At 40.7% G+C, this 27765-nt stretch overlaps 1 protein-coding gene across 3 annotated transcripts in view; it reads left to right on the top strand.

Moving 5' to 3' along the window:
- The window catches only part of Ogdh (oxoglutarate dehydrogenase), an 84836-nt gene that overhangs the window by 54565 nt on the left and 2506 nt on the right, over positions 1–27765 (top strand). For all 3 annotated transcript variants that reach the window (XM_027938300.3, XM_027938299.2, XM_071614419.1), the window contains exons 10-20: positions 3991–4119; positions 20393–20572; positions 21014–21166; positions 22077–22179; positions 22499–22627; positions 22898–23048; positions 23339–23466; positions 23556–23734; positions 24159–24230; positions 25255–25383; positions 26384–26456. In XM_027938300.3, coding sequence (XP_027794101.1) covers positions 3991–4119; positions 20393–20572; positions 21014–21166; positions 22077–22179; positions 22499–22627; positions 22898–23048; positions 23339–23466; positions 23556–23734; positions 24159–24230; positions 25255–25383; positions 26384–26456 — 1426 coding nt within the window. The remainder of the gene's footprint in view (positions 1–3990; positions 4120–20392; positions 20573–21013; positions 21167–22076; positions 22180–22498; positions 22628–22897; positions 23049–23338; positions 23467–23555; positions 23735–24158; positions 24231–25254; positions 25384–26383; positions 26457–27765) is intronic.

Raw genomic sequence — 27765 nt, forward strand, 5'->3', positions numbered from 1 at the left:
TGGGAAGCACATGGCAAAGGAAAGCTGTCACATCATGGCAGCTAGGAAAAAATGAAGGGTCCAGGATCCCAGCATACCCTTCAAGGGCACTCCTATACTGACCTGCTTCTTCTAACTAGGTACCTACCACTCCTGAAGTTTCCACTATTTCCCCATAGTACCTTCAGCTGGGAACCAAGCCTTCAACACATGAGCTTTTGGGAAACATTAAGATCCCAACCAAAATATCAAATAATCAGAAAAATCAAATATTTGTAATATCTACTATGTGCTTTCTTGTGGATATGTGAAGTAGTACCACCAACGTGCTCTCAAGGCTCTCTTGTATTTTTAGAAAAAGAATATGTATCAAGAAGCTAATAGAAGAATGCAATGTGAGCATGTACCTACATGTACACACACGGAAACACACATATATGAATCTACTTGCTCTTGGGTAGTAGGATAATGGGGTTTTTACTTTCTCATATATACCTTTCTATATTTTAAAAAGTGTTCATAATTTTAATATTGCTTTTTTAATCAAATATATATAAGAAATTAATGCTGGAAGATAAAAAAATGCAATGTAAAACAAAACTGCAGAATAACTGTAAAGAACTTAAGAAGATGAGTGATAGCAGTGGACTCTAGTTGGGTAAGGAATAAAAGGCAGTCAGATTCCTTATTGATAGAACAGGTGTTTGTCCTGTTTAGTTGAAGCAATGGCAGAATTTAAGTAGGAGGGAAGGGAAGAACGTTCTGTTGAAATGAGAAGTGCAAGCAGAGGTGGAGGGTAGATTGGACCAGAGCAGCAGGTCAGTTAAGGTGCCTAGGAGGGAGGACAGGCCTTTTGATAGAGTGAAACCAAGGATTAGTTTCCTAGGGTTCTGCAATTTAAAATACTGTAAATCTATTAATGTTAAGCTTGGAAGCTTAGAGAATGGAGTCTAGTAGAGCAGGCTGAGGTGATTTTGAGAGCTAGAAGCAATTACTCATTGATGATATTTGCTGTCACAGGAACCCAAAGATTATTCTATGGCTTCAGGCTCAAGGTTACTCATGGTCTGGTTGAAGCCACAGGAACATGAAGACAGAGAGGCCTCAGCTCTGTTGAGAGACATGCAGCCCCCACATCCACTTTACAACACTGGGATGTCTGGTAGGGGCTGGTCCCAGGAGAAATTATCATGGCAGACCAGCGTTGGGGTGACCAGTGTCAGTTCCATGACCTTGCTAGCATGCTGAGTAATGGGACAAGTTTGCAAAAAGCTTTGTGTGCTAGAGATATCTTGAAAAGGAATCAAATAACAGAAAAAGTGACAACTGATATTTAAAATTGCTACCTGTGGTCACAGTAATTGGTCCTTTTGTGATGTCAGAACAAGGAGGATAGCTAGCCCCCATTCGGTTGCACACCTACATGTATCCAAGTCTGAGCTATCAATGCCTGTGTTTTAGGATGTGGTACTGTCTATATGCATGTTTTGTCTGACCTCAATGTAGTTGGCCCCAGCTTTTCTTCTGAGTTGTGTCCACCTTGTCCCAAACCCTTGCATGTCCTCAGTAGCATCAACAGAAGTCTCATCCTCCTGCCTATTCTCCCTGCTTCTAATAATTCAATTTCTGTTCAATTCACAACTCAGGAAACTAGTGTGTGTATTATATAACCCTCAGTGTTGTGAAAAATTACATACTTCATGTAAATGGGGCCTAGATTGTTCCATAACCTTGTGCACTGTTGTGAAACTCACCTGATTTGACTCCCAATACTAATGTGAACTTTGGGATGTGTGTCCATGGAAGCATGTCTTTAGAGCAATGGTGTGATCTATGCAAAAGGAGAATCCGGAAGTGTGCCAGGCCTCTAGACCCAAGGAGAGTCCTCACCTGTGTATAGGGTGATTCTGGTTGGTTGCTGCTGCATGGTAGAACATCACGTGAAGGAGACTGACCTCAGGTACCCTCGTCAGCAGAGATGGAGTTTATACAGAAAAATATCTGCAGGAGGAAACAGCACTCTTGGGAATCAGGAGCAAGTGAAATTTAATACCAGCTGCTTTTACTTTCAACAAGAACAATCTGGACATTGTGACAAAGCTATATACTCTCAAGGGCACCTTGAGCAAACCGGACACTGTGCATTGTCCAACTATCTTGTGACCATCCACTACCTCCACCAAAACATAGAACATATGCCATTTTGCTTAAAAAATTTCTAGATTTTTTTCCCTGGTAATCAAATAATGGACCTTCCCTTCCTGGCAAGGAGAACTTGGCAGAGTGCTGATGACCAGGGTAGTGATGGGAAACTCTAGAGGCATAGGCCCATAGGCAGAGACACAGCATGAGAGGGTGTGAGGGGGCAGTGTCCTGTGTCACCTATTGGCCAGACACTCATCACTTTCCCCCCACCACCACAATGCTAGGGGCTGAACTCAATGTCTCAAGCATGCTAGGCAAGCACTATACCACTGAGCTACATCCCCAGCCCAAGATTCACATTTAAATCAGCAGACTTTGAGTAAAGCAGATGATTCTCCACAATGTGGGTGGGCCTCATCTGCTCAGCTCATAGTCTGTGAAGAAAGACTGAAGTTCCAAAGCAGGAATTCTGCCTCTAGTTGGCAGCCTCCAATTGTATCTTCACATGGGTCTTCAGCCTGCCCTTCCTTGTAGAATTTGAATATGCTTGCCCAGTTCCTTCAAGTCAGGCAATCTTTCCACCTGCCTCCAGCTCCACTGGTTCATTTTTCTGAAGAACCCTCACTAATATAAAGATTTGGGAAAGGCACAGCATGTATATCCAAGAAGCAGGGGTTCTCAAGGATACTGAGCACATTTGCTATAGTCAGTGGGAGTGAAGTGCCTGGCCGCTGGAGGTGTTGATAAGCATGGAAGGTGGCAGCTTAGAAAAATGTGTTGGAATTTGGAAGTATTAGTATGAGCTCATTTTGTTTTATATATACATACAGATACAGGAATAACCTGTGTGTGTGTGCACACATGCATACATACCCCGTGTTTTCTAGCTCTGTGCTCACAGGGCCTAGTGAAAACATACAAGTATTGGTCCTAAATCTCATATTCTGCGGGAATAATCAGGATTGGACAGGGATAGCATAGTATGAGGCTGCAGTACAATTGTTCCAGAAAGCAAGGAGGTACCCTGAAGACAGGCTACCCAGAGCACACTGGAGCCAGCTGGAAAAACCCAATCATCTGAATAACTAATGGTTTTGATCTATTACATACAACCTGTCAAAATAGGAGACATAAATATGTATTAATACAGATAAGTATATGAGGGAGAAGGGTAAGTTCTTTCTTGCAGAGAATGCCAGTATATGTAGGAGTAACAGAAATCAGCAGTCGCATCAGTTAGCCACCCAAGGAACTGGCTTAGGTAGACCAGTCAGTGCTGCTGAAGCTGGGATGGGGGTGTGAGGTATGAGGAGGACATGTTTTGTATACTGTTTGCTCCTTATAAAATACTACCATTGTACTCACTGCCAAGAAGTTGGTGAGTTAAGGGGAAATGGCAGGTAGTGACTTGATTAGGTGACCAGGGTTAACCCATCTAATACAGGTGCTGCTTCAGCAGCCAAAGAGGTGTTACAACCAAGTATATGAGGGAGAAGTGTAAGCCCATCCTCCATGGGGTCTGAAGTAAGTGGGTGTGGCCAGCATTGCTCTTGGGAATGGGAGGGTCTAGTGGTGTGTAGGAGAATGTTCTGAGGGGGTGCTGAGAATTGACTGGCTCTGTGGCTCTTCCCATGTTCAGAATAGGTGATGACAAGATTGAGGGCTCTGTAGATGAGTATCAAATGTACCAAGGTGTTAGGAAGGTGGGTGAGTAAGGGACTGGAGTCCTTTGTACTCTCCTGCCACTTTCTAAGTTTTAAAATATCTCAAAACATTATTTTTGAAAAGCAAATTATGACTGATTTCCTCCACTTACCTTGTGAGTTTTGTGGTCAAGATGTGTTACATTTGGAGTCTGCTTTGCAGGTAATGTCCATCCTCCTGCATGGGGATGCTGCCTTTGCTGGCCAAGGCATTGTGTACGAGACCTTCCACCTCAGCGATCTGCCATCCTACACCACCCATGGCACCGTGCATGTGGTCGTCAACAACCAGGTACCTACCAAGGATCTAATCAGTCTCTCCTGAGGGTTCTCTTGGTTGTTTAGAATATTCACTATTTCTAATTATAAAGATATGTCTGTTGCTACAAATTTGGACAACACAGAAAACTACTTTTTATTTTTAATTAGAGAGATTTTGTTTAAGATGGCATTATTCTTCTAAAATGTTTCCTTTTTAGACCCATAGACACTCAGGCGGCTGTTTTTCTCTTTGTTTAAGGAACTGGGGTCCTATAACAGCTTATTATCCATTCTTATTTACCATAGTATATGATGTCTTATTTCACTAACTATGATGTTTTCAAGATCCGTTCATATTGTAGCATGTGTCACAATTTCCTTCCTTTTCAAGGCTGAATTTTTTTTTTATATATATTTTTTAGTTGTAGTTGGACACAATATCTTTATTTTTTAAATTTTTTATATGGTGCTGAGGATCGAACCCAGTGCCTCGCACGTGCTAGGCAAGCACTCTAACGCTGAGCCACAGCTCCAGCCCCCAAGGCTGAATGATACTCTTGCATAAATATACCTCATTTTGCTTATGGAGTCATTCATCAGTGGATATTTAGGTTGCTTCCATGTTTTAGTATTGAAAATGATGCTACTATGAACATAGATATACAAACATATCTTCAATACCCTGCGTTCAGTTCTTTTGGTTATACAATCAGAGGTGGGATTGCTACATCATATAATAGGCCCTTCTTCTTTTTTTTTTTTTTTTTTTTTTGGTGATACTGGGGATTGAAGCCAGGGCCTTGTGCATGCAAGGCAAGCATTCTACTAGCTGAGCTATCTTCCCAGCCCTAGGCCCATTTTTAACTTTTTGAGGAATACTATACTATTTTCCCCTGTGGCTATTTCACTTCACATTCCTACCAACAGTGCACAAGGGTTCCAGTTATTCATATTCTCATAAAGTGTTTTATTTTAATCTGGTTATTTTTTTGTCTTTGAGTTGTATGACTTTTAAAAATTTTTAGATGCATGTACCTTTATTTTATTCATTTATTTATATGTGGTTCTGAGAATCGAACCCAGTGCCTCACACATGCTAGGCAAGTGCTCTACCACTGAGCCCCAGCCTCAGCCCCTATTTTATAGATATTAATCCTTTATCAGATATACAATTTACAGACCTCCTATTCTGTGAACTTTTTACCCTGTTAGTGCCTTTTGTTACACAAAATTTTTGTCATGAAATCCAGTTGGTTATTTCTTTTGTTGTCTGTCTTTAATATAATATATAAGAAATCGTTGTCATATCTAATGTTGTGAAGTTTTTGCCCTATTTTCTTCTAAAAGTTTTATAGTTTTAACTCTTAGGTTTAGTAGTTTAATAGTTTGAACTATTTCCAGTTAATTCTTATATAGGCTTGAGTCCAGATCCATCCTTTTATAAAATTTATTTATTTATTTGGTAGTACCGGAGATTGAACCTAGGAGCTCTCTATCACTGGGCTGCATCCCCTATCATTTTTTAAATTTTATTTTAAGACAGGGTTGTGCTCTCTTAAGTTGCCTAGGCTGGCCTCAAACTTGCAATCCTTCTGCTTCAGCCTCCCAGATCACTGGGATTACAAGCATGCCTTACTATTCTAGGCTCAAACTCTATTTAGCATGTGGATTTTCATAGTTTGTATATGTATTGAACTCTGTATTTTAAAGAAATAAACAAGAATAGAATAGGTAGAGATTGAAATCTTAATAGGAGAATGTTTAATAAGGAGAATGGTCTTTAATCTGGAAAAAAAAAAAAAACAATAAAAGAAAAACAAGAGTGGTGGTGCATGCCTATTATTCCAGTGACTCATGCAGCTAAGACAGGAGATTGCAGGTTCAAGGTAGCCTGGGCAATTTAGCAAGACCTTGTCTCAAAATAAAAAATAACAAAAAGGGCTGGGAATATAGCTTGTGGTAGAGTGCCCCTAGGTTCAATCCCCAGTACTAAAATAAAAAAGTAGTAGTCAAAGAAGAAAAAATAAAAGATAATACAGATGGATTGGAAGCCCTGGAAAGAAGAGTAAAAATACAGCTGAAAAATAGAGAGAGAGAATTTTCCATGAGTCTCTAGACTCAGGTAAATCCCAGGAAACTATGATAGCAGGATCTGTTTAGTAATCTCTTCAAGTCCAAAAAATAGGAGAGGCACCAAAGACTTTAAATACTTATTTTAAGGAATAGGAAGCCAAAGACCAATGAATGCGTGTCAATCCCTGAAAAAGGTTTGAGTAAATTCTTAGCCTGGATGAGGGGGTGGCCCTGGGTTAATGTATAACCCAGGCCTTGGACAGGTACTCATGTATCTTTGGCACATACAGTGGAGAAATGTGATGTGGTCATGGTGTAGTTATGTGGTTTCTCATGTAATTTAAATATTCTACTCAGAAAGCTTTGCTTCACAGTCTGGTGGCTACAATACCTCTCCCTGGGGTCCTGTTAGGTACAACAGTCTTGCCAGTGACAGATGAAAGCACTGAAAAAGCCACATCTGTAGATAACCCAGAGTATTGCCCAGGCTGGTCTTAAACTCCTTGATCTCAAGTAATCCTCCTGCCTCAGCCTTCTGAGTAGCTGGTACTACTGACGTACTACCATGCCTCGCTTTTGTTTTTGTTTTTGAGAATACTTTGGGGTTTTCTGTATAGATGAGCATGTGGTCTCAAATAGTTGTATTTCTTACTTTCCTGTCTATAGACTGGAAATAAAAATACACTTTGTGTTTCTGTTTTATACCTTTTTGCACTGGCTAGGGGCCTCAACACAACATTGAAGTGGGTGAAGAGTCAACAATCCTTCCTTGTTGCTAATTTCTAGATAAAATATTCAGTTTGGATTATGAAATATGATGGTAGCTATAGGAATTTTGTAGATGTCATTTACCAGGCTGTTCCTAACTTGTATAGTATTTATTATGAACTTAAAGTTATTTTTATCAGATGCTTTTTGATTTGCATTTCTCTAATGGCTAATGTTTACCATCTTTTCAAGTGTTTATTGGCCATTTGTATATGTTCTTTGGGTAATTTCTATTCAGTGTCCTGTTTTTCTCTCCCCACATTCTTCTTCCTCTTCTGGTCTTCCTTTTACTTATTTATTTATTTTATTTTTGTGGTACCAGGGATTGAACCCAGGGGCGCTTAGCCACTGGGCCACATCTCCAGTCCTTAAATTTTATTTAGAGAAGGGTCTCGATAAGTTGCTCGGATCCTTTGCTTTTTTGGAGGGGCAAGGCAGGTACTAGGGATTGAACCCAGGGACACTGTACCAGTGAACTATATCCTCAGCCCTTTTTATTTTTCATTTTTAGACAGAGTCTTGTTAAGTTGTCACGCTTGACCTCAAATTGGCAATCCTTCTGCCTCAGCCTCCCAAGTGGCTGGGATTACTGGTATGCACCACCACACCCAGCAGATGCCCATTTTGAATTGTATTATCTTTTTATTGTTGCATTGTAAGAGTTTTTAATATAAACTGGGCATTGTGGCTCATTCCTATTAATCTCAGTGACTCGGGAGGTTGAGGCAGGTGGATGTCAAGTTTGAGTCCAGCCTGGGCAACTTTATAAGTCTCAAAATAACAAAAGGACCAGGGATGTAGCTCAGTGTTAGAGCACTTGACTAGCATATGTAGATTCCTGGTTTAATAATCTCTAGTTCTCCTGGGGGGTAGGAGAAGAAGAATTCTTTATATATTGCAGATATAACCCCATTATCAGCTATATGATTCACAAATATTTTCTGCTATTCTCATAGATGTTTTTGGTGTCCTTTGAAACACAGTAGATTTTATTTTGTAATACCGGGGATTGAATCCAGGCCCTTGCACATGCTAGGCAAGCACTCTATAGTTTTATTTTTTTATCAAGTCCAGTTTATCAGTTTTTCCTTTTGGTGTCATGTCTAAAAAGGTGTTTACTGACCCAAGATCACAAAGATTTACTCAGATGTTTTCTTCTAAGAGTTCTATAATGTTTATCTGTTACCTCTATCTTCCTTTTTAAGTTAGTTTTTGTGTCTGGTACAAGTTTTTGTGTATTTTGTACATGTATACCAGTTGTTCCAATATTATGTGTAGAAAAGACTGTTCCCTCATTGAATTGATTTGACACTAATCAGCATCTTAAATATGTAGTTTTATGTCTTGATTAGTATGGAAAATTTTAGACATGTGTCCCATCTTTCTAGAACTCCAGTGACTAGAACATTAGGTCTTTTGTCATAGTCCCATAGGACCTGTGGCTCTGTTCATTTTTATTTCTTCTGGTCTGTAGTTTGATTTTCTATTGCTATGTCGAAATATTTGAGGCTGGATACTTTTGGAGAAAAGAAGTTCATCTAGCGCACAGTTGTTTTGTGGGTTTTTTAATGCATTATAGTTATAAATAATAGGTTCATTTTGACAGAATCATACATGTATGGAATTTGATTTACTCCATTTCAGTACTGATATCCCTGTTTTTCCCTCCCCACATTCTTCTTCCTCTTCTGGTCTTCCTTTTACTTATTTATTTGTTTTATTTTTGTGGTACCAGGGATTGAACCCAGGGACGCTTAGCCACTGAGCCACATCCCCAGTCCTTATATTTTATTTAGAGAAGGGTCTCGATAAGTTGCTCAAGTCCTTGCTAATTCCTGAGACTGGCTTTGAACTTGTAATCCTCCTGCCTTAGCCTCTTAAGCCACTAGGATTACAGGCATGTGCTGGTCTTCATTTATTTTTGATTGGTACCTTACGGATGCACATAAATGTGCTTCATTACTCTTCCCGACATGGCCTTATTCCTGCTGGGCAGTTGTGCAATCTCTTCTCAGCTTCCTCTAATACCATCTCATACTAGTGAGGGGTCTTGGGACCTAATGACCTGATCACCGTTGATCTGGGCTATAGTGGGCCTTTATTGTCAATTTGAGACCAGTTTGTTGGGGAGGGGGTTGATGGTTGGGTTTTTTTGGTTTTTGTCATGCTTGGTTGGAGCATGGTTTTTGTCTAAACATTTCATGTCTTGATAGACTGTCTTTTCCCTGGCCCTTTGTCTATTCCTGTTGGTGTTTTCAAGTCGCCCACTTCTCTAGTGCTCAGTGGGAGATAATGAGGCAAAAAGAAAACCCAGAAAACTGAGATCCCTAATGAGCTGCCATCTTCTGGCAACTTCTGAGTTGTATATTTGTTTTGCATATGATGTCCAGGGGTTTTAGCTATGTTTAGCAAGAGGAATAGGGTAAATACATATGTTTCATCTAACAGCCATGAAGATCCATGTGAGAACTTTATAAGTTTACTTTCTATACTAAATAACAGGACTATGTAGGCTGGCTATTTCTTTTTATTTTCTTTTTTCTTTTCCTAGTAAGCCCTGGTGGTTTTTATCTTTTAGAAAGTGAATCCATTTCCTTTAGGCTACAGGATTTATGAGCATAAAGTTTGTAATAGCCTGTTACTGGAATCTGCAAGATCTGTATGGATGGTATTCCTTTTCATTCTTGATTTGATTCATTTGTGTCTGTCTTTTCTTTGTTAGTCTGTTTATAGATTCATCTTCTTTTCCCCCAGGAACAGTCCTGGTCTCATTGTATTTCCTCCTTTGTTTTCCTGTTTTCTATTTTTATTTTTGTTCTTTGTTATTCTATTCCTTCTACTAGTTTTGGGTTTGATTTTTGTCTTCTCTGTATAGTTTCCTAGATCATTGATGTGAGACCCCCCCTTTTTTTTTGGCAATATTAACATTTAAAGTTTATATAGTCAGACTATGCAAATACATGCAAGGCTTTAGGTTTGTCCATCTTCTTATTTTCTTTTTCTTTTTTCTTTTTTTTAGCTGTAGATGGACACAATATATTTATTTATTTATTTTTATGTGGTGCTGAGGATCGAACCCAGTGCCTCACCACGTACGAGGCAGGCGCTCTGCCACTGAGCTATAGCCCCAGCCCTCTTTTTAATTTTTTAAAATTGCTTTAATTAGTTATACATGACAGTAGAATGCATTTATGCACTTTGATATATCATACATAGATGGGATATAATTTCTCATTTATCTGAGTATACATGTTGCAGAATTATATTGGTCATGTAGTCACATATATGCATACAGTAATAATGTCTGTTTTATTCTACTACCTTTCCTATCCCCACGTCCCTTTCCCTCCCTTCCCATCACTTCCCTCTACCTAATCTAAGGTAACACTGTTCTTCCCTGATGTGCCCCACCCCCTTATTGTCAATTAGCACCAACATATTAGAAGAAAATATGCGGCCTTCGGTTTTGTGGGATTGGCTTATTTTGCTTAGCATGATATTCTCCAATTCCAATCATTTACTGGCAAATGTCATGATTTCACTTTTTTTTTTTTAAAAAAAAAAAAGCTAAATAGTATTCCATTGAGTATATATACCACATTTTCTTTATCCATTCATCTATTGAGAGACTCCTAGGTTGGTTCCATAATCTAGCTATTGTGAATTGAGCTGCTGTAAACATTGACATGGCTGTGTCACTATGGTATGCTGATTTTAAGTCCTTTGGGTATAAACCAAGGAGTAGGATAGCTGGGTCAAATGGTGGTTCCATTCCCAGTTTTCTGAGGAATCGCCATACTATTTTCCATAATGGTTGCACCAATTTGCAGTCCCACCAGCAATGTATGAGTGTACCTTTTCACTACATCCTCACCAACATTTGTTGTTGCCTGTATTCTTGATGATTGCCATTCTGACACAAATGAGGTGAAATCTTGAGTAGTTTTGATTTGCATTTCTCTAATTGCTAGAGTTGTTGAATATTTTTTCATATATTTGTTGATCTATTGTATTTCTTCTTCTGTGAAGTGAGTGTCTATTTCTTAGCCCATTTTTTATTGGGTTATTTGTTTTTTTTAGTGTTAAGTTTTTTGAGTTCTTTATATATCCTAGATATTAATGCTTTATCGGAGGTGCATGTGATAAAGATTTTCTCCCAATCTGTATGCTCTCTCCTCTCATTATTAATTGTTTCCTTTGCTAAGAAGCTTTTTAATTTGAATCCATCCCATTTATTGATTCTTGATTGTACTTCTTGTGCTTAGGAGTCTTATTAAAGAAATCAGATCCTAGGCTGATGTGATGAAGATTTAGGCCTGTTTTTCTTCTATTAGCTTCAGGGTCTCTGTTCTAGTGTCTTTGATCCACTTTGAGTTGATTTTTGTGCAGGGTGAGAGATAAAGGTTTAATTTCATTTTGCTATATATGGATTTCCAGTTTTGCCAACACCATTTGTTGAATAGGCTATCTTTTCTCCAGTGAATGTTTTTGACACCCTTCTCTAATATGAGTTAACCGTATTTACATGAATTTCTCTTTGTGTTCTCTATTCTGTACCATTGGTCTACAAGTCTGTATTGGTGCCACTACCATGCCATTTGTGTTACTATAGCTCTGTAATATAGTTTAAGGTCTGGTATTGTGATGCCTCCTGCTTCACTTTTCTTGCTAAGGATTGCTTTAGCTATTATGGATCTCTTATTTTTCCAAATAAATTTTATGATTGCCTTTTGTATTTCTAAGAAGAATGTCATTGAGATTTTAATAGGAATTGCATTAAATCTGTATAATGCTTTTGGTAGTATGGCCATTTTGACAATATTAATTCTGCCTATCCAGGAGCATGGAAGAACTTTCCATCTTCTGAGATTTTCTTCAGTTTCTTTCAGTAGTTTTCATTGGAGAGGTCTTTCACCTCTTTTTTTAGATTGATTCCAGGGATTTTATTTATTTTGAGGCTATTGTGAATGGAGTCGTTTTCCTAATTTCTCTTTCAATGGATTCATCGCTGAGGTATAGGAATGCATTTGATTTTGGGGTATTGGTTTTATATCCTGCTACTTTGCTGAATTCATTTATTAGTTCTAAAAGCTTTCTGGTGGAATTTTTTGGATCTTCTAGGTATAGGATCTTATCATCAGCAAATAGTGATAGTTTGAGTTCTTCTTTACCTATTTGTATTCCTTTAATTTCTTTTCTTTTCTTTCTTTTTTTTTTTTTTGTCTAATTGCTCAAGGATGATGTTGAATAGAAGTGGTGAAAGAGAACATCCTTGTCTTGTTCCAGTTTTTAGCAGAAATGCTTTCAATTTTTCTCTATTTAGAATGATGCTGGCCTTGGATTTAGAATATATAGCTTTTACAATGTTGAGATATATTCCTACTATCTAGTTTTTCTAGTGTTTTGAACATGAAGGTGTGTTGTATTTTGGTCAAATGCTTTTTCTGTATCTATTGCAATGATCATATGATTCTTGTTTTTAAGTCTGTGAATATGATGAATTATGTTTATTGATTTCCATATGTTGAACCAACCCTGAATCCCTGGGATGAATCCCACTTTATCATGGTGCACTATCTTTTTTGATGTTTTTGTATGTGATTTGCCAGACTTTTATTGACAATTTTTGCGTCTATGTTCATCAGGGATATTGGTCTGAAGTTTTCTTTCCTTGATGTGTCTTTGTCTCATTTTGGTATCAGGGTAATATTAGCCTCATAGAATGATTTTGGAAGGGTTCCCTCCTTTTCTATTTCATGGAATACTTTGAGGAGTATTGATATTAAATCTTCTTTGAAAGTCTTGTAGAACTTGGGTGAGAATCCAACTTGGCTTTTCTTGGTTGGTAGACTTTTGATGTTTTCCATTTCATTATTGATCTGTTTAATCATGTATGACCTCCTCGTTCAGTTTGGGTAGGTCATATGTCTCTAGAAATTTGTCAATGTCTTTCATGTTTTCTATTTTATTAGAGTATAAATTTTCAAAATAGTTTCTAATTATCCTTTGTATTTCCAATGTGTCTGTTGGGGTATTTCCTTCTTCATCTTGTATTTTAGTAATTTCAGTTTTCTCTTTTTCTCTTTGTTAGCATGGCCAAGGGTTTATCTATTTTATCTGTCATTTTTTTCAATTGTTTCTTTTGTTTTGATTTCATTGATTTCAGCTCTGATTTTAATTATTTTGTGTTGATTTGTTCTTCTTTTTCTAGGGCTTTGAGATGTAGTGTTAGGTCATTTATTTGTTAACTTTTTATTCTTTTAATGGATGCACTCAATGCAATGAACTTTCCTTTTAGTACTGCCTTCATAGTGTCCCAGAGATTTTAATATGTTGTATCAATTCTCATTTACCTCTAAGAAATTTTATTTCATCCTTGCTTTCTTCTATCCATTCATCATTCAGTTGTGTATTATTTAGTCTCCATTTGTTATACTAGCTTCTATTTTTTATTTTATCGTTGATTTCTAATTTCATTGTGATCTGATAGAATGCTTTTTTTTTCCTCTCTCTCTCTCTTTTTCTTTTGTATTTACCAAGAGTTGCTTTGTGGCATAAGATATAGTCTGTTTTAGAGAAGGAACTGTGTGCTGCTGAGAAGAAAGTATATTTGCTCATTGATGGATGAAATATTCTATATGTTAAGTCTAAATTATTGATTATTTAGTTCTATAACTTCCTTATTTAGGTTTTGTTTGGAAGATCTGTCCAGTACTGAGAGAGTTGTGTTAAAGTCATCCAGTATTATTGTATTGTGGTCTATTTGACTCTTGAAATTGAAAAGGATTTGTTTGATGTACATAAATGCTCCATTGTTTGGAGCATAAATATACTTCCCTTGAGAAGTATAAAATGTCCTTCTTTGTCTCTTCTGATTAATTTTGGTTTGAAGTCTACTTTGTCTGAAATGAGAATGGAAACCCCTGCTTATTTACACAATTCATGAGTGATAATTTTTTTCCCATCCTTTCACCTTAGCCTGTGGATATCTTTGCCCATGAGGTGAATCTCTTGAAGAGAGTATGTTGTTGGGTCTTGCTTTTTAATTCAATCTGCCAATCTGTGTCTTTTGATTGATGAGTTTAGGCCATTAACATTCAAGGTTATTATTATTTTTTAAATATTTATTTTTTAGTTATAGGTGGACACACAATATCTTTTTTTAAAATATATTTTATTTTTTAGTTGTAGTTGGACACAACACCTTTATTTTACTTATTTATTTTTATGTGGTGCTGAGGATTGAACCCAGGGTCTCACATGTGCGAGGCGAGTACTCTACCGCTGAGCCACAATCCCAGCCTCAACACACAATATCTTTATTTTATTTTTATGTAGTGCTGAGGGTCGAACCCAGTGCCTCACACATGGTAGGTGAGTGCTCTACCTCTGAGTCACAACCCCAGCCCCCAAGGTTATTATGGAGATATGTTTTGTATTCCCTGTCATTTTGATTTATTTCTGGTTTTTTATTTGTCTTAGTTTCTCCATTTGGTTGAATGTCCCTTTAGTGTATATCCTCCCTTTGCTGGTTTTCACTTTTTTTTTTTTTTCCCATTTCATCCTCATGGAATATTTTGTTGAGAATGCTGTAGTGTAGGCTTTTTGGTTGTGAATTCTTTTAATTTTTGTTTATCATGGAACGTTTTAGTTTCATCTTCAAATCTGAAACTTAATTTTGCTGGGTATAAAATTCTAGGTTGGCATCCTTTTTCTTTCAAAGCCTGAAATATATTATTCCAGAACCTCCTAGCTTTGAGAGCCTTGGCTGAGAAATCAGTTGAGATCCAAATCTGTTTCCCCCATACATAATTTGATTTTTTTCTCTCACAGCCTTCAAGATTTTATCATTATTCTCTGTGTTAGTCATTCTCATTATAACGTGTCTTGGTGTGGGTCTGCTGTAATTTTGTACATTTGGGATCCTGTAAGCCTCTTGTATTTGATTTTCCATTCCATTCTGTAGGTATCGGAAATTCTCTGCTGTTATATCATTGGAAAGATTGTGCAGTCTTTGGTTTGTATCTCTGCTCCTTCATCTATTCAAATTTGGTCTTTTCATGTTATCCCATAATTCTTGGATGTTCTGTTCATGGTTCCTTACCATCTTCTCTGCATGGTCAACTCTACTTTCAAGATTATATATTTTGTCTTCATTGTCTGAGGATCTGTCTTCCAAGTGGTCTAGTCTGTTGGTGATGCTTTCTATTGAATTTATAATTTGGTTTACTGATTCTTTCATTTTGAGGATTTCTGCTTGGTTTTTTTTTTGTTTGTTTTGTTTTGTTTTTTCATCATCTCTCTTTTATGAAGTGGTCTTTCATTTCCTGTATTTTTTCTTTGATTTCACCCCTTATACTATCCTTTACTTCACATATCAATTTAACTATATACAATCTGAACTCCTTCTTGGACATTTCTTCTACTTTGTTATCAGTGGCTTCTGTTGTTGAAGCATCTTGGTTTATTTGGAGCGCTTTATTCCCTTGTTTTTTCATGTTGTTAGTGTGTTTTCCCATCTAAAAGTATGGGTCTAAGGCAGGATAAATTATAACCTGTAGACTATAGTGTCTCTGAACGTCTCCAGAGCTTCGCCTTTATTGGTAAGACCAATATCAACAGCACCAGTGAACACAATATATAGCCTTAAACTTAATAGCTTCCACTAAGGCATCTACTGCTTTCTTGCATTAAACCAAAATTCAATAACTATCTCTTGTACAAACAGAATATTTGTTAAAACGATTTCAATTTCAAATGGTAGATGAGAGAACAGAGGTAGTGGAGTATGCAGTATTCATGAGGGAGGAAGAGAGAAGCTAGAAACAAAAATTCACAGGAAGAGTGGAAGAGGAGCTGTCAGAGATTGGCAGAGATTGGCTGTTGATTGGAGAAAAGTTGGAATGAAAATAGACAAGAGAGGAAGAATACAAAGACAAAAAATTAAAGACATAAGAATACAACAAAAATGCAAAACATACTGTTCATGTATCATTGTCCTCCATACACTGATGTGTAAAAAAAAATCCTGTTCCAAGTATGGTAGAGAGATTAGTGAATCAAAAAATAAAATAAATCTTGCTGGAAGGTCGAACTGTCTCTGTCAGTGTTCAACAGTTCTCAGCCCTGTCTCTGATGTCTCTCGGGATCACCAAACCCAGATTAGCCCTTGCAAACCCAGTCTCTATCCCACCGATCTGGGCTTAGATACCTCAAGCTTGGCCACACTGCAGTCCCAAGATGTCAATGCTGCTCCTAGTTGCAGAGAGACCACCAGGAGATACACTCATGCAAAGGAGCAACCCCAAGATGCAGCAGCAAGACCAGGACCACCAGCACTCTCAGCAGGAAGACCTCAGGTTCCTCCAAACCCGCAAGCACTCCCACACTAGACCTGCAGGTCCCAGCTGGAGTCCCAGTCAGAGGCTCTTGTGGTGGTAAACCTGCTGGCACTAAGGCCCCAGGCCCTGACTAGCGTCCCAAAATGGGTGCAACCAAATCTGGAGTCTCCCTCACAGCAGTCCTCTAGGCTGTGGTAGCAGAGGTAGTAGCAGTGGTTGTTGGCAGAAGGCAGCTGTAACTGCAGCTGTGGGGGCAGCGTCACCAGGTGATCTCTGGGGTTCAGCAGCAGTATTGGCTTCAGTTGCATCTGGGGCAGTGGTTTCTTCTGTGGCAGCAGCACCCAGAAAGAAGACCTTCAGGCGATCTCAGGCTGGCAACAGCAGAATCAGAGGCAACAGCAATGGTGGTAGCTTGCAGGTTGGCGGTTGATTGACAGGAGACTTCCAGTTCAGCAGCAGTGACCACGGAGGTAGCTTCGGAATTTGCATTCGATGTAACCAAGGCTGTGCCCAGAGAAAAGACTTCAGGGCACGGCAGCGGCTTCTGCAGCAGCCCAGAAGAAAGACCTCCAGGCAACCTCAGGCTGGCAGCAGTGGAATCAGAGGCAGCAGCAATGGCTGTCCACCTTCTTATGATAGCAAGTCATATCTTTTGGTTGGAAATAATTGAGACCACACCTTAGGATGGCATAATATCCAGAAACTATATAAGTGGGAATGACAGAAGCTGGGCATATGTAGCCTAATTCTAAGATACATGAAAGCTGTTCTCAAATACTAATGATTCATATAGTAAAGAATATGATGAACAAGGTCATGGCCAGTGGGTGGCAGTTACCTCAAAGCAGATTTCAGTTGAATGAGAGGAAGAACCTCTCAGCAGTCAAACCTGTTCAATAGGAGAATGTTCTCTTCCTCCTTGGAAGTGTTGGAAAACTAGTGAACAAGTTGTCAGGGTGAGGCAGGTGGAACTTCAGCTAGGGTTGAGAGAGGGTAAGTCATTTGGTTCTAAGGTTCTTTCAGGTCCAGAACCAGCAGTTCCATTTAGCAAGATTTTCCTACCAGCATGCCTCGAAAGTATACTAAGAAGTGTTAGTAATGTACTTGTAGTGGCAGGAAGGACAGAGCAGTATTTAGAGAACACTTTCATTATCTGGATGTATGCAACCTACTGTATCTGTGCTCATGGGATACTCCTGTATCATCCATGTGTGTGTGTATGTATATATATATATATGCTTGAAAACAGAAGCTCAGAACACTGGTAGATATGGGGAGGGATTCTGGGCCCTTATTCTCACCCTCTCAGAGCTGTTTTCTCTTCTGTAAGTAAGGCATATTGTAACTCTCCTGCTATAGGCCCTTCTTTCCCTAAGTACCAAGACCCAGATGGTGGCTCTGGTACCAGCTGAGATTGTTCAGGCTCTCTTGCATACCAGACTCTTTGCATTTCTTAATGCACTTGTCACTGTGTAACTATTGCTAATCTTTTCTTCATTCAATATGAGAAGGGAGAGTATTTAAAAACAATTGACATGACTGTAGACCTTTCTAAAGATCAGTTTTGTTTTAATATAGTCTTTTTTCTCTTTTTGCAGTGCTAGAGATTAAACCCATGACCTCACACATGCACACTTTACCCTGAGCTTCCCCCACAGCCAGCACATTAATATTTTCTCTCTCTCTCTCTCTCTTGCTTTGACTCATTGCTTGTGGAGTTGTATGGGATTAGGAAGATCCATAGCAGGAGAGGAAGTAGCTGCTTTGCTGAGGTTCTTGATTTTCTAAAAACATATATAGTAATTCCCCTTCTAGAAATCTCTTCTAAAAGCTATAGATCAGACACTCAGTATTCTTGTAGAAGAATATTGGTCAAAACCATAAATTGTACTACCCCAAATGTGATAGAGCCACATTGTTTGTGGTAACCACATTTCACTAGTAGGCTGTTATTTGTTTGTTTTGTTTTGTTGGTACTGGGAATTGAACCCAGGGGCTCTCAACCACTGAGCTACATCTTTAGCCCTTTTTTACATTCTATTTAGAGAGAGGGACTCACTAAATTGCTGAGGGCCTCACTGAATTGCTGAGGCTGGCTTTGAACTCATGATCCTCCTGCCTCAGCCTTCCAAACCACTGGGATTACAGGCATGCACCACCACTCCCGGCACTAGGCTGTTTTAAAGGAATAGAGCTAAGTTTCAACCTGGACAAATCATAAATACATATGTTGTACTATTTGTTTATTTATTTTTTTTGCGGTGCTGAGGATCGAACCCAGGGTCTCACACATGCGAGGCAGGCGCTCTACCACTGAGCCACAACCCCAGCCCTCATATGTTGTACTAAAAGCAAATTGCAAAGGATTTACACAATATATAGAGTATGATACCATTTATAAGGAACAAGAATTTATATTTGTATAGTTTTAAAAATGCAGCTGCTCTTTAGAAATGTCAGTGCTATGAAAGAACAAAGGCAGCAAAGGATCCTTAAACATTAACATGGAGTAGAGAGAAATGACAACTAAATACATCTTTTTTCCTCTGAACTGAGGAAAAGAAGGCAATACTGCAAACATTATTTGGGATGATGGAATGTATGTTTGGACTATGAATCAGATGGTGGTCATGTGATACCACATGAGACTGGTTTGAATAATGATACTATACAATATAAATTGCTTGAGGCTGAGCTTCTGACTAGGTTAGGGAATGTTCTTGTCCTAAATGGTTCAGGGGAAAGGAGGATATTTGTGTGAGGGAAAAAGCATGAATAATAAAGCAAAGGGCAAAATGTAGACTTTGCAAATTTAATGAAGAGTATATGGGAGTTCTTTGCAGTATCTGTTAAGTTTTTTCATGAGTGAAGTAATAAAAATTTCAGTTACCAACAAGTGAAAAAAGATGCTTTGTGCTGTTTATTGACATACGAAATATAAAGAGCAACTGATGGAATGTCCTCTAATTTCAGTGGAGAAAGTCCTGTGGTCCAGCCTCCAGCAGCCTGAGCAAAGGCCCAGAAGCCAGTATGGCAAAACTGTTAAGATTTATGTTGGGTGATAGGTTCATGGATTATTAATATAGTATTATCAACTTTATGTTTGAAATAAAATTTTAAATGTAGTTACAAAATTATGAAGAAAAAATATATATATATACACATATCTGAGTGGTAGTATTATGAAGCCTTCATATTTTCTTTTTTAAAGAAAAAATGTTCAGGGTTGGGGTTGTGGCTCAGCGGTAGAGTGCTCACCTAGCACATGCAAGGCTCTGAGTTCAATCCTCAGCACCACATAAAAATAAATAAAAATAAAAGTATTAAAAAAAAATGGAGCCAGGAGGTAGGGCAGCTACCATGAGCATTTTAAAAAAATGTTCATAATATTAAATAAAGTACAAATTATGGAAACAAGATGCCACACTTTAAAAATTGTGTGTGGGGGCTAGGGTTGTGGCTCAAGTGGTAGCGCACTCGCCTGGCATGCCTGAGCACTGGGTTCGATTCTCAGCACCACATAAAAATTTAAAAAATAAAGATATTGTGTCTACCTAAAACTGAAAAATAAATATTTTTAAAAAATTGTGTGTGTGTATGTGTGTATGTATGTATTACTTATGTTGTTAATCTGGGAAGGATAATGTCAAAAGTATTTATACTCTAGGGCTGAAGTTGTAGCTCAGTGGTGGAGCACTTGTCTCACACATATGAAGCACTGGGTTCAATCTTCGCACCACATAAAAAGTAAAATAAAAGGTTTTTTTTTTTTTTCCTGTGTGGTGCTGAGGATAGAACTCAGTGCCTCGCTAGGCAAGCACTCTACCACTGAGCCACAACTCCAGCCCAAATAAAGTTATTTCTAAAAAAAGTATTTATACTCTAACATGGAATTATAGGTAACTTTAATATTTTACAATGTGTCTTCTAAATTCTTCAGGTTGAACATATATGAATTTTGTCATCCCAATAGGGAAAAACAACTTAAAGTTAATGGCCATTTGGGCTCATTCAAACTAGCCAACTAGGAAATGTAGACCATATCCAGCACTACCTGCCACCCTCTGGGTCCTGTGCCACCCATGCCTGGTGCCCTCTTGACAGGTCATGTATTCCTTGCAGATTGGCTTCACCACAGACCCTCGGATGGCCCGTTCCTCCCCCTACCCCACTGATGTAGCACGTGTGGTGAATGCCCCCATTTTCCATGTGAACGCAGATGACCCTGAAGCTGTCATGTATGTGTGCAAGGTGGCAGCTGAGTGGAGAAGCACCTTCCACAAGGATGTGGTTGTTGATCTGGTAAGTGATGCCAGGGTGAGAATGTCTAAGGAGAGCATTGCCTACCCCCTTGCTATTAGTATCTGAATCTCCTCAGGGCTCTCTAGAGTGCCAGGCTTCATCTAGCTCCAGAATGTTCATGCCAAGCCCCATCCCCAAATACTCTCCAGGTAGGAGCTGTGGGGATGAAGAGAACTATTTATGGGCCCATCTGGTCCTTTCATGGGACAGCATGGTGAATAAAGAGTTCATACTCCCAAATCACTTTCCTTTTATCTCATTTGATAGTCAGAGCAACTCTTCTGTGTGAAGGAAAGGTTCCTATTCTAGAGGAAGTACACTGAGGCAGAGTAGACACCTGACATGTTGGTATTACATAGTAAGATAGGGCAATTGCCCCTGTAGCGCTCTTTCTTGAGACTAGGCATGGTATCTCAAGTCTTCTCTTGCTGCTCTAACCAGGTATGTTACCGGCGCAACGGCCACAACGAGATGGATGAGCCCATGTTCACACAGCCTCTTATGTACAAGCAGATCCGCAAGCAGAAACCTGTGCTACAGAAGTATGCAGAGCTGCTAGTGTCCCAGGGTGTGGTCAACCAGCCTGAATATGAGGTGTGTTCTGGCAGGCCTCACATTAGGACCCAAGTGAAAGCATGTGAAATATTTACTACTGTAACATTTCAGTGCATAACTTCTTAGAGCATCTAAACTACCAAAATGCTTTACAAAGGAGATGAGCCCTCAAAGGAGTGTTTTGGGGAAGAGAAGGGTATTTTAGAGATGAGGTAGTGACTGTCCAATAAATTTTCTCAGTTGACACAGATTATGTGGCTGAGATGCAAGTGAATAGTTCAGTTTGGTGAAGGGCCCAATGTGATCTGGACAGGGAATTCTGGCAAAGTAAGTGAGGAAGCCCCTATCGGACATATGAGAAACTGTGAGATGGTAGAGCAGACCAGGGTCCATAAAGGACAGTTGCTAGCAACATAGATCTGGAGCCCAGTCCCCTCAGGGCAGCATAGGAACTGTGTGAATTGAACCAATTTTAAGAATGTAGGGGTCAGAGCTGGGCTTAGTGGCACACACCTATAATCCCATCTACTCCAGAAGCTGAGGTCAGCCTGGGAATTTAGCAAGACCCTGTCTCAAAATTAAAAATATAAAAAGGACTGGGGATATATCTCAGTGCTAAAGTATCCTGTGAGCAATCCCTAATACTCAGAAACAATAGCAAAAAACAATTAGGATAAGGGGCTTAGAGTCAGCAGGATCTTCAGCCAACAAATACAGGGAAGAAACTTATCAGGAGCAAGAAGAATAGAATGTTGTAGATGCTCACAGATCTTAAAAAGGCTGTGCATTTTGTGGAGGAGCTGGCTTGGAGGCCGGTGAGTCTGAGGATATGCAGGGGGGTGTAGGGGTGTGTGTGGCAGGGGTGCAGTGTATGCCAGACAGGGTGTGGTGGGCCCGTGCAGTGGGGGTGTGCTGTGCTCACTTGATTTTTCTGTGCCTGACCCTGCAGGAGGAAATCTCCAAGTATGACAAGATTTGTGAGGAAGCATTTACCAGATCCAAAGATGAGAAGATACTGCACATCAAGCACTGGCTTGACTCCCCCTGGCCTGGTGAGTGAGGAAGCAACATCACAGATAGACTCCTTTGAGAATCTGATGGGACCATGAAACCTCTTCCCAGCAAAAAAACTCCCACTCCTGCTGCGACCGTAATATACAGTGTGTCTACCATTGCAGCAAAGCCCCCTGTGGGCCCCAGAGTGCTCTCTGGGGAACATCATCCAGTCTTCACTATCTCTCACTCTGGGTCTCTCCATAGTCATGTTTTTGTTATAATTCATTTCCTGGAAGAGAGCAGCACTTCTGATCTGCTCTACAGATATCCCTTCTAAAGTAGGTGGTGTGCCTTAGCCTGTCCTTGCTCTCTTAGGCTTTTTCACACTGGATGGGCAGCCCAGGAGCATGTCCTGCCCCTCCACTGGCCTGGAGGAAGATGTTCTGACCCATATTGGGAATGTGGCCAGCTCTGTGCCTGTGGAGAACTTCACCATCCATGGAGGTAAACAGTGCTGCACTTGGCCCAGGCCAACACCTCTGGTGCCCTACAGAGACCCACAGCATGCAAGGCCTCTGGGGTATGATCCTCCCACTGCTCTCAACAAAGTCCTGCACTTGCTATGTAGCAAAGTAGAGACTGCATAGTCACCACTTGCTCAGCAAGTCAGGAAACCTTGACACTTTGGGTAAAGAAGGTTCTATCCTTTCTTACTGGAGCATAGGAAATGAGGTGGCCTGAGCCTGAAGTTTTGTGAATACTATATCTCTCCAGGGCTGAGTCGGATCTTGAAGACTCGCAAGGAGCTAGTGACAAACCGGACTGTGGATTGGGCTCTGGCAGAGTACATGGCATTCGGTTCACTCCTGAAGGAGGGTATCCATGTCCGGCTGAGTGGCCAGGATGTGGAGCGGGGCACCTTCAGGTACCAATTAGAGGCTTTTTTACCTTTTAAAGTCAGAGGGAATGGAGGGGCTCTGGTGTTTATTTTCCAGAAGAAAATTGTTGCCAGAAAAGTTACTGATTCCTGGCTGTTTGGGCTGCCTCACCTTTTCCTTGATATATTATGGATGCTCCTGTTAAATACTAGGCAGGGTGCCACTTGCAGTAGCTGGCAGATACCAGGTTGTTGCTGATGAGTCTGTTGGTGCTGCATTTGTCAGTTGCCTGATAGATCAGTTGCTCCTGTTTATTAATCCTAATGTTCTGCTTCAGCCACCGCCACCATGTGCTCCATGACCAGAATGTGGACAAGAGAACCTGCATCCCCATGAACCACCTCTGGCCCAATCAGGCTCCCTACACTGTGTGCAACAGCTCACTGTCTGAATATGGTGTCCTGGGTGAGTGCCCACCACCCCCCTCATCCACAGTCCTCATTGCCTGGTGGCTGATGTCTCAGACGTGTCTTTCTTTTGTGTCTGCATTATAGGCTTTGAGCTGGGCTTTGCCATGGCTAGCCCTAATGCGCTGGTCCTCTGGGAGGCCCAGTTTGGTGACTTCAACAACATGGCCCAGTGTATCATTGATCAGTTTATCTGCCCAGGGCAGGCTAAGTGGGTACGACAGAATGGCATTGTGTTGCTTCTGCCTCATGGCATGGAGGGCATGGTAAGTCCCTACTTTTTCTCACAAGACCCAGACCTGGGGAAGGACTTGCCTAGGACCCCCACCCCAAAGACCCAAGTGCTCTCCTGGCATTTTCCATCCATCTTAGTTGGAAATGCCACTTTGAAAGACAAGAGCAACTCATCTGGATGCAAGCAGCATGTCTGTCCCTGAACGAATAATAGTGATATTGATGCAGACCCTTCCCTCCAATGCATGCAGGCGTCCAAGGGACACTTGCTTTCCTCATAACCCCCACCCCCACCCCCACCTTCACACCTTGTAGGTAGGAGGGAGAGGAATTGAATGAACTCTGCCCTTGGCAGAGGAAAAAACCAGAAATAAGCTAATAAAGGAAGAGAAACAGCAAGTATAGCAGATATCGACATGCAAGAACTTCCAAACTCACTTGTATGTCTGGTTCCAGGGTCCAGAACATTCCTCTGCCCGCCCAGAGCGTTTCCTGCAAATGTGCAATGACGACCCAGATGTCCTGCCAGTGAGTAGAGTAGGCCTGCTTCCTGGGACATTTGGTGGGGACCTTGGGAAGGAAAGTTCATCTGGTTGTTTTGAGGTGTCAGACCTTGGTTTGGTTGTCCCTTCTTTGTTCTGGGAGCTTAAGTGGGTGAACCAGTGTGGCCTCATGCCTACTGGTCTCCATGAAATGAGTGGCTTTCTAAGGGCACAGAAAATAAAGATGCAAGAGCTACTTTCCATTTGCCTCCTTCTGTTGCTGAAACCACAGAAATTGCCATGTAGACAGACTTCAAAGGGGAAAATTTTGGGATAGTGTTAAAAAGCTCAAAGAAGGGCTGAGATTGTAGCTCAATGGTTGAGTGCTTGCTTCATATGTGGGAAGCACTGGATTCAATCCTCAGTACCAAATAAATAAATAAACAGATAAATAGATAAATCAATCAATCAATCAATCAATCAGACATACATACATTGTGTCCATCTACATCTAAAAAAATTTTGACCAAAATTTAAAAAAAAGCTCAAAGAAAGGGCTGAGAGTACATACAGTGGTAGAGTGCTTGCCTAACATTCATGAGATCCTGGGTTCAGTCCCTAGCATCACCCCCTCCAAAAAAAATGCTCAAAGAAAATTATTGAAAGGAATGTTAGAATTATCTCCTAAAATAGCATCAGTTCCAGGGGTTGGGGTTGTGGCTCAGTGGTAAAGCGCTTGCCTAGTACGTGGGTCGATCCCCAGCACCACATTAAAAAAAACAAACAAAATAAAGGTCTTGTGTCCAAGACCTTTTAAAAAAAAAATAGCATCAGTTCATGCTGGGCCTTCAGGTGGCTACAAAAGGTTAAATGGGGCTAAGACTTAGGATGCGGAGATGGTCCTGCGAGCTTGCTTGCTCCACTGTACTCATTAGTGTCTGCTTGAGCCGCCAGGTGAGTTAGGTACCTGAGGGTGGAGCTATGAGGCCTCTCTGCCCCCATGTGGTCCCAATCTCCCAAGCCGAATGTGCAGTGCTGCTGCCTGACCTCTCATTCCTTCCAAATTGCAGGACCTTATGGAATCCAACTTTGACATCAATCAGCTGTATGACTGCAATTGGGTAGTTGTCAACTGCTCTACTCCGGGCAACTTCTTCCATGTGCTTCGACGGCAGATCCTGTTGCCCTTCCGGAAGCCGGTCAGTGGTGGAGTCCCCCTACTTTGACCAAGTCTGGCCTCAGAGTGACCCAGGGCCTTACCCCTGCTATATTGGCACAGAGAAGAAGGGCTCCTCTTACTCTGAATTGGTTAGCTGGTGCCTATAAAGGGAGTTATGGACATGATGTGGTGTCAGGGAGCCAGATCTCCCATACACATACATATACACAGCTGGGTCTTCACATGCTGCTAAGTACAACATGCAGAGATCAGAAGAGAGTGTAGGCCCCAACACATTGGAGAGAATAGATGTGTGAGCAGGTCATCATAGGTAGTGTACTGAGTTCTGGAATAGAGATGAGCCCCTTTAGGATCCAAGGGAGTAGAGGGACCCCAGGAAGTAGTTCCTGGGTGAGTAGAGCTAGGTAAGTAGGGCCAGTGGGAAAAGTGATCCAGGCAGAGGAAGGAGTGTGACGAAAGGTCCAGGGAGAACCCTGCTGTCCTGGGATACTGCAAGGGTGAGGAGTGTAGGGGGCTTGCAACTCATGTATCACCAGCAGCTTGCATCCCAAGGGACAGGATAGCCTCGTGCTTGGCCTCTCATAACATTAAATGGGCTGAGGGTATAATTGCTCTGTGACTACCAAAGAGAGGCTCAGGGCTCTTTCCAGTAGGCCTCAGGGCTCAGGACTGGGTCAAGACTGCCCTGGAGAGAATGGACACCCATTGAGGGGAGGTGAACAACAGAGAATGTGTCGTCTGCTTTTTCCTCCTCTGCCTCTTCTGATTGAGGCTCTATTTATTACTGGGAAGGCAGGCTGTGTTATCCGTCTTGAGGTCATAGCTTAGGTGGCCTTTTTATTTTGAGAGAAGGTCTTGCAAAGTTGCTTTAGGGCCTAAGTTACTGAGACTGGCCTTGAACTTGTAATCCTCCTGCCCCAGCCTCCAAAGTTGCTAGGATTATAGGTGTGTACCACCATGCTCAGCTTGCTGTAGAATCTTTAAGACCCAGTCCATCATGAGCCTATTCTGTCTTTCAGTTAATCATCTTTACCCCCAAATCCCTGCTGCGCCACCCTGAGGCCAGAACCAACTTTGATGAGATGCTTCCAGGTAGGTGTGAGGGGAATGGGCATTTCCTGGGAAGGTTCTTTGCTATTCTGTGGGGCTTGCAAAGCTTTTATTTATGAATCTCCCTGAGGTTTTGGTCAAGGGGTCAAGACCCAGTGCCCCAGGACTACACTTAAGTGAGTCTAAGATTATTATAAGTTAGGGCTGTTGCCCATGGTGTCCTCCAGCAGCTCACCCCAGACTCAGAATTCCAGGTCTCCTAGCAAGCCCTGTGGGATAGGAAAAGACATGGGAGGTGGTTCTGTGAGTTCTGGTGTGAAGTGAGGCCAAGACTTGAGGTTTCATGGACAGTGGCAAGCAGGGATTGACAGCCTGCAGCTGCCCAGATATCCCCAGGGTCCACAGCTCCTCCTGGCCACCAAGTTACCTTATGTGAGTAGAATCATATAGTACAGTGACAATATAGACGGGAATGGGACCCAAGTATAAATATGAAATTTATGTTTCATAAATGAATTGTATCTTTCATCTGTACACATGGCCTGAGGGTATTTTTATTAATACTTTCAGTGAACCTGCATTTTGATTGCAACCTATCACATGAGGTCAGATGTGGGATTTTCCACTTTGGGCATCATGTCAGCACTTAGTTTTCAGATTTTGGAGTTTTTAATATTAGGGATGTTCTCCAGGTATGGTGATGCCTACCTATAATTCCAGCAACTCAGGAGGCTGAGGTAAGAGGATCTCAAGTTCAAGACCAGCCTTGACAATTTACAAGGCCCTGGCTCAGAATACAAATGCAACTCAATGGTAGAGAGCACCTGGGTTTAATCCCCAGTACCAGAGCAGAAGAAAAAAATAGGGCTAAATGCAATGCATGTACCTGTAATCCCAGCAGCTGAGGCAAGAAAATCCCAAGTTTAACACCAGTCTGGGTGACTTTGTGAGACCCATACATAAAAAATAAAAAGAACTAGGGATGCGGCTCAGTGGTAGAACACCCTTAATTTCAGTCCCCAGGCAAAAAAAAAAAAAGATAGGAATGTTTACCCTGTATTTGTGTGTGTGTTCATTCCTAGTACTATACTGAATCCAGATTTAGTTATATATACTAATACAAGCACTCTACCACTAAGGTAAATCACCAGTCTTTGTTGTTTTGTACTGGGGATTTAACTCAAGGGCAATTAACCACTGAGCCACATCCCCAGCTCTTATTATTTTTTATTTTGAGATGGGTCTCACTAAGTTGCTTAGGCTGTCCTCAAACTTTCAATCCTCCTGCCTCGGCCTCTCAAGTCACTGGGATTATAGGCATGCTCCACCACACCCAGCTCAAGTCCTTTTT

This window comes from Marmota flaviventris, chromosome 1 (genome assembly GCF_047511675.1).
Source record: "Marmota flaviventris isolate mMarFla1 chromosome 1, mMarFla1.hap1, whole genome shotgun sequence".
Taxonomy (NCBI): domain Eukaryota; kingdom Metazoa; phylum Chordata; class Mammalia; order Rodentia; family Sciuridae; genus Marmota; species Marmota flaviventris.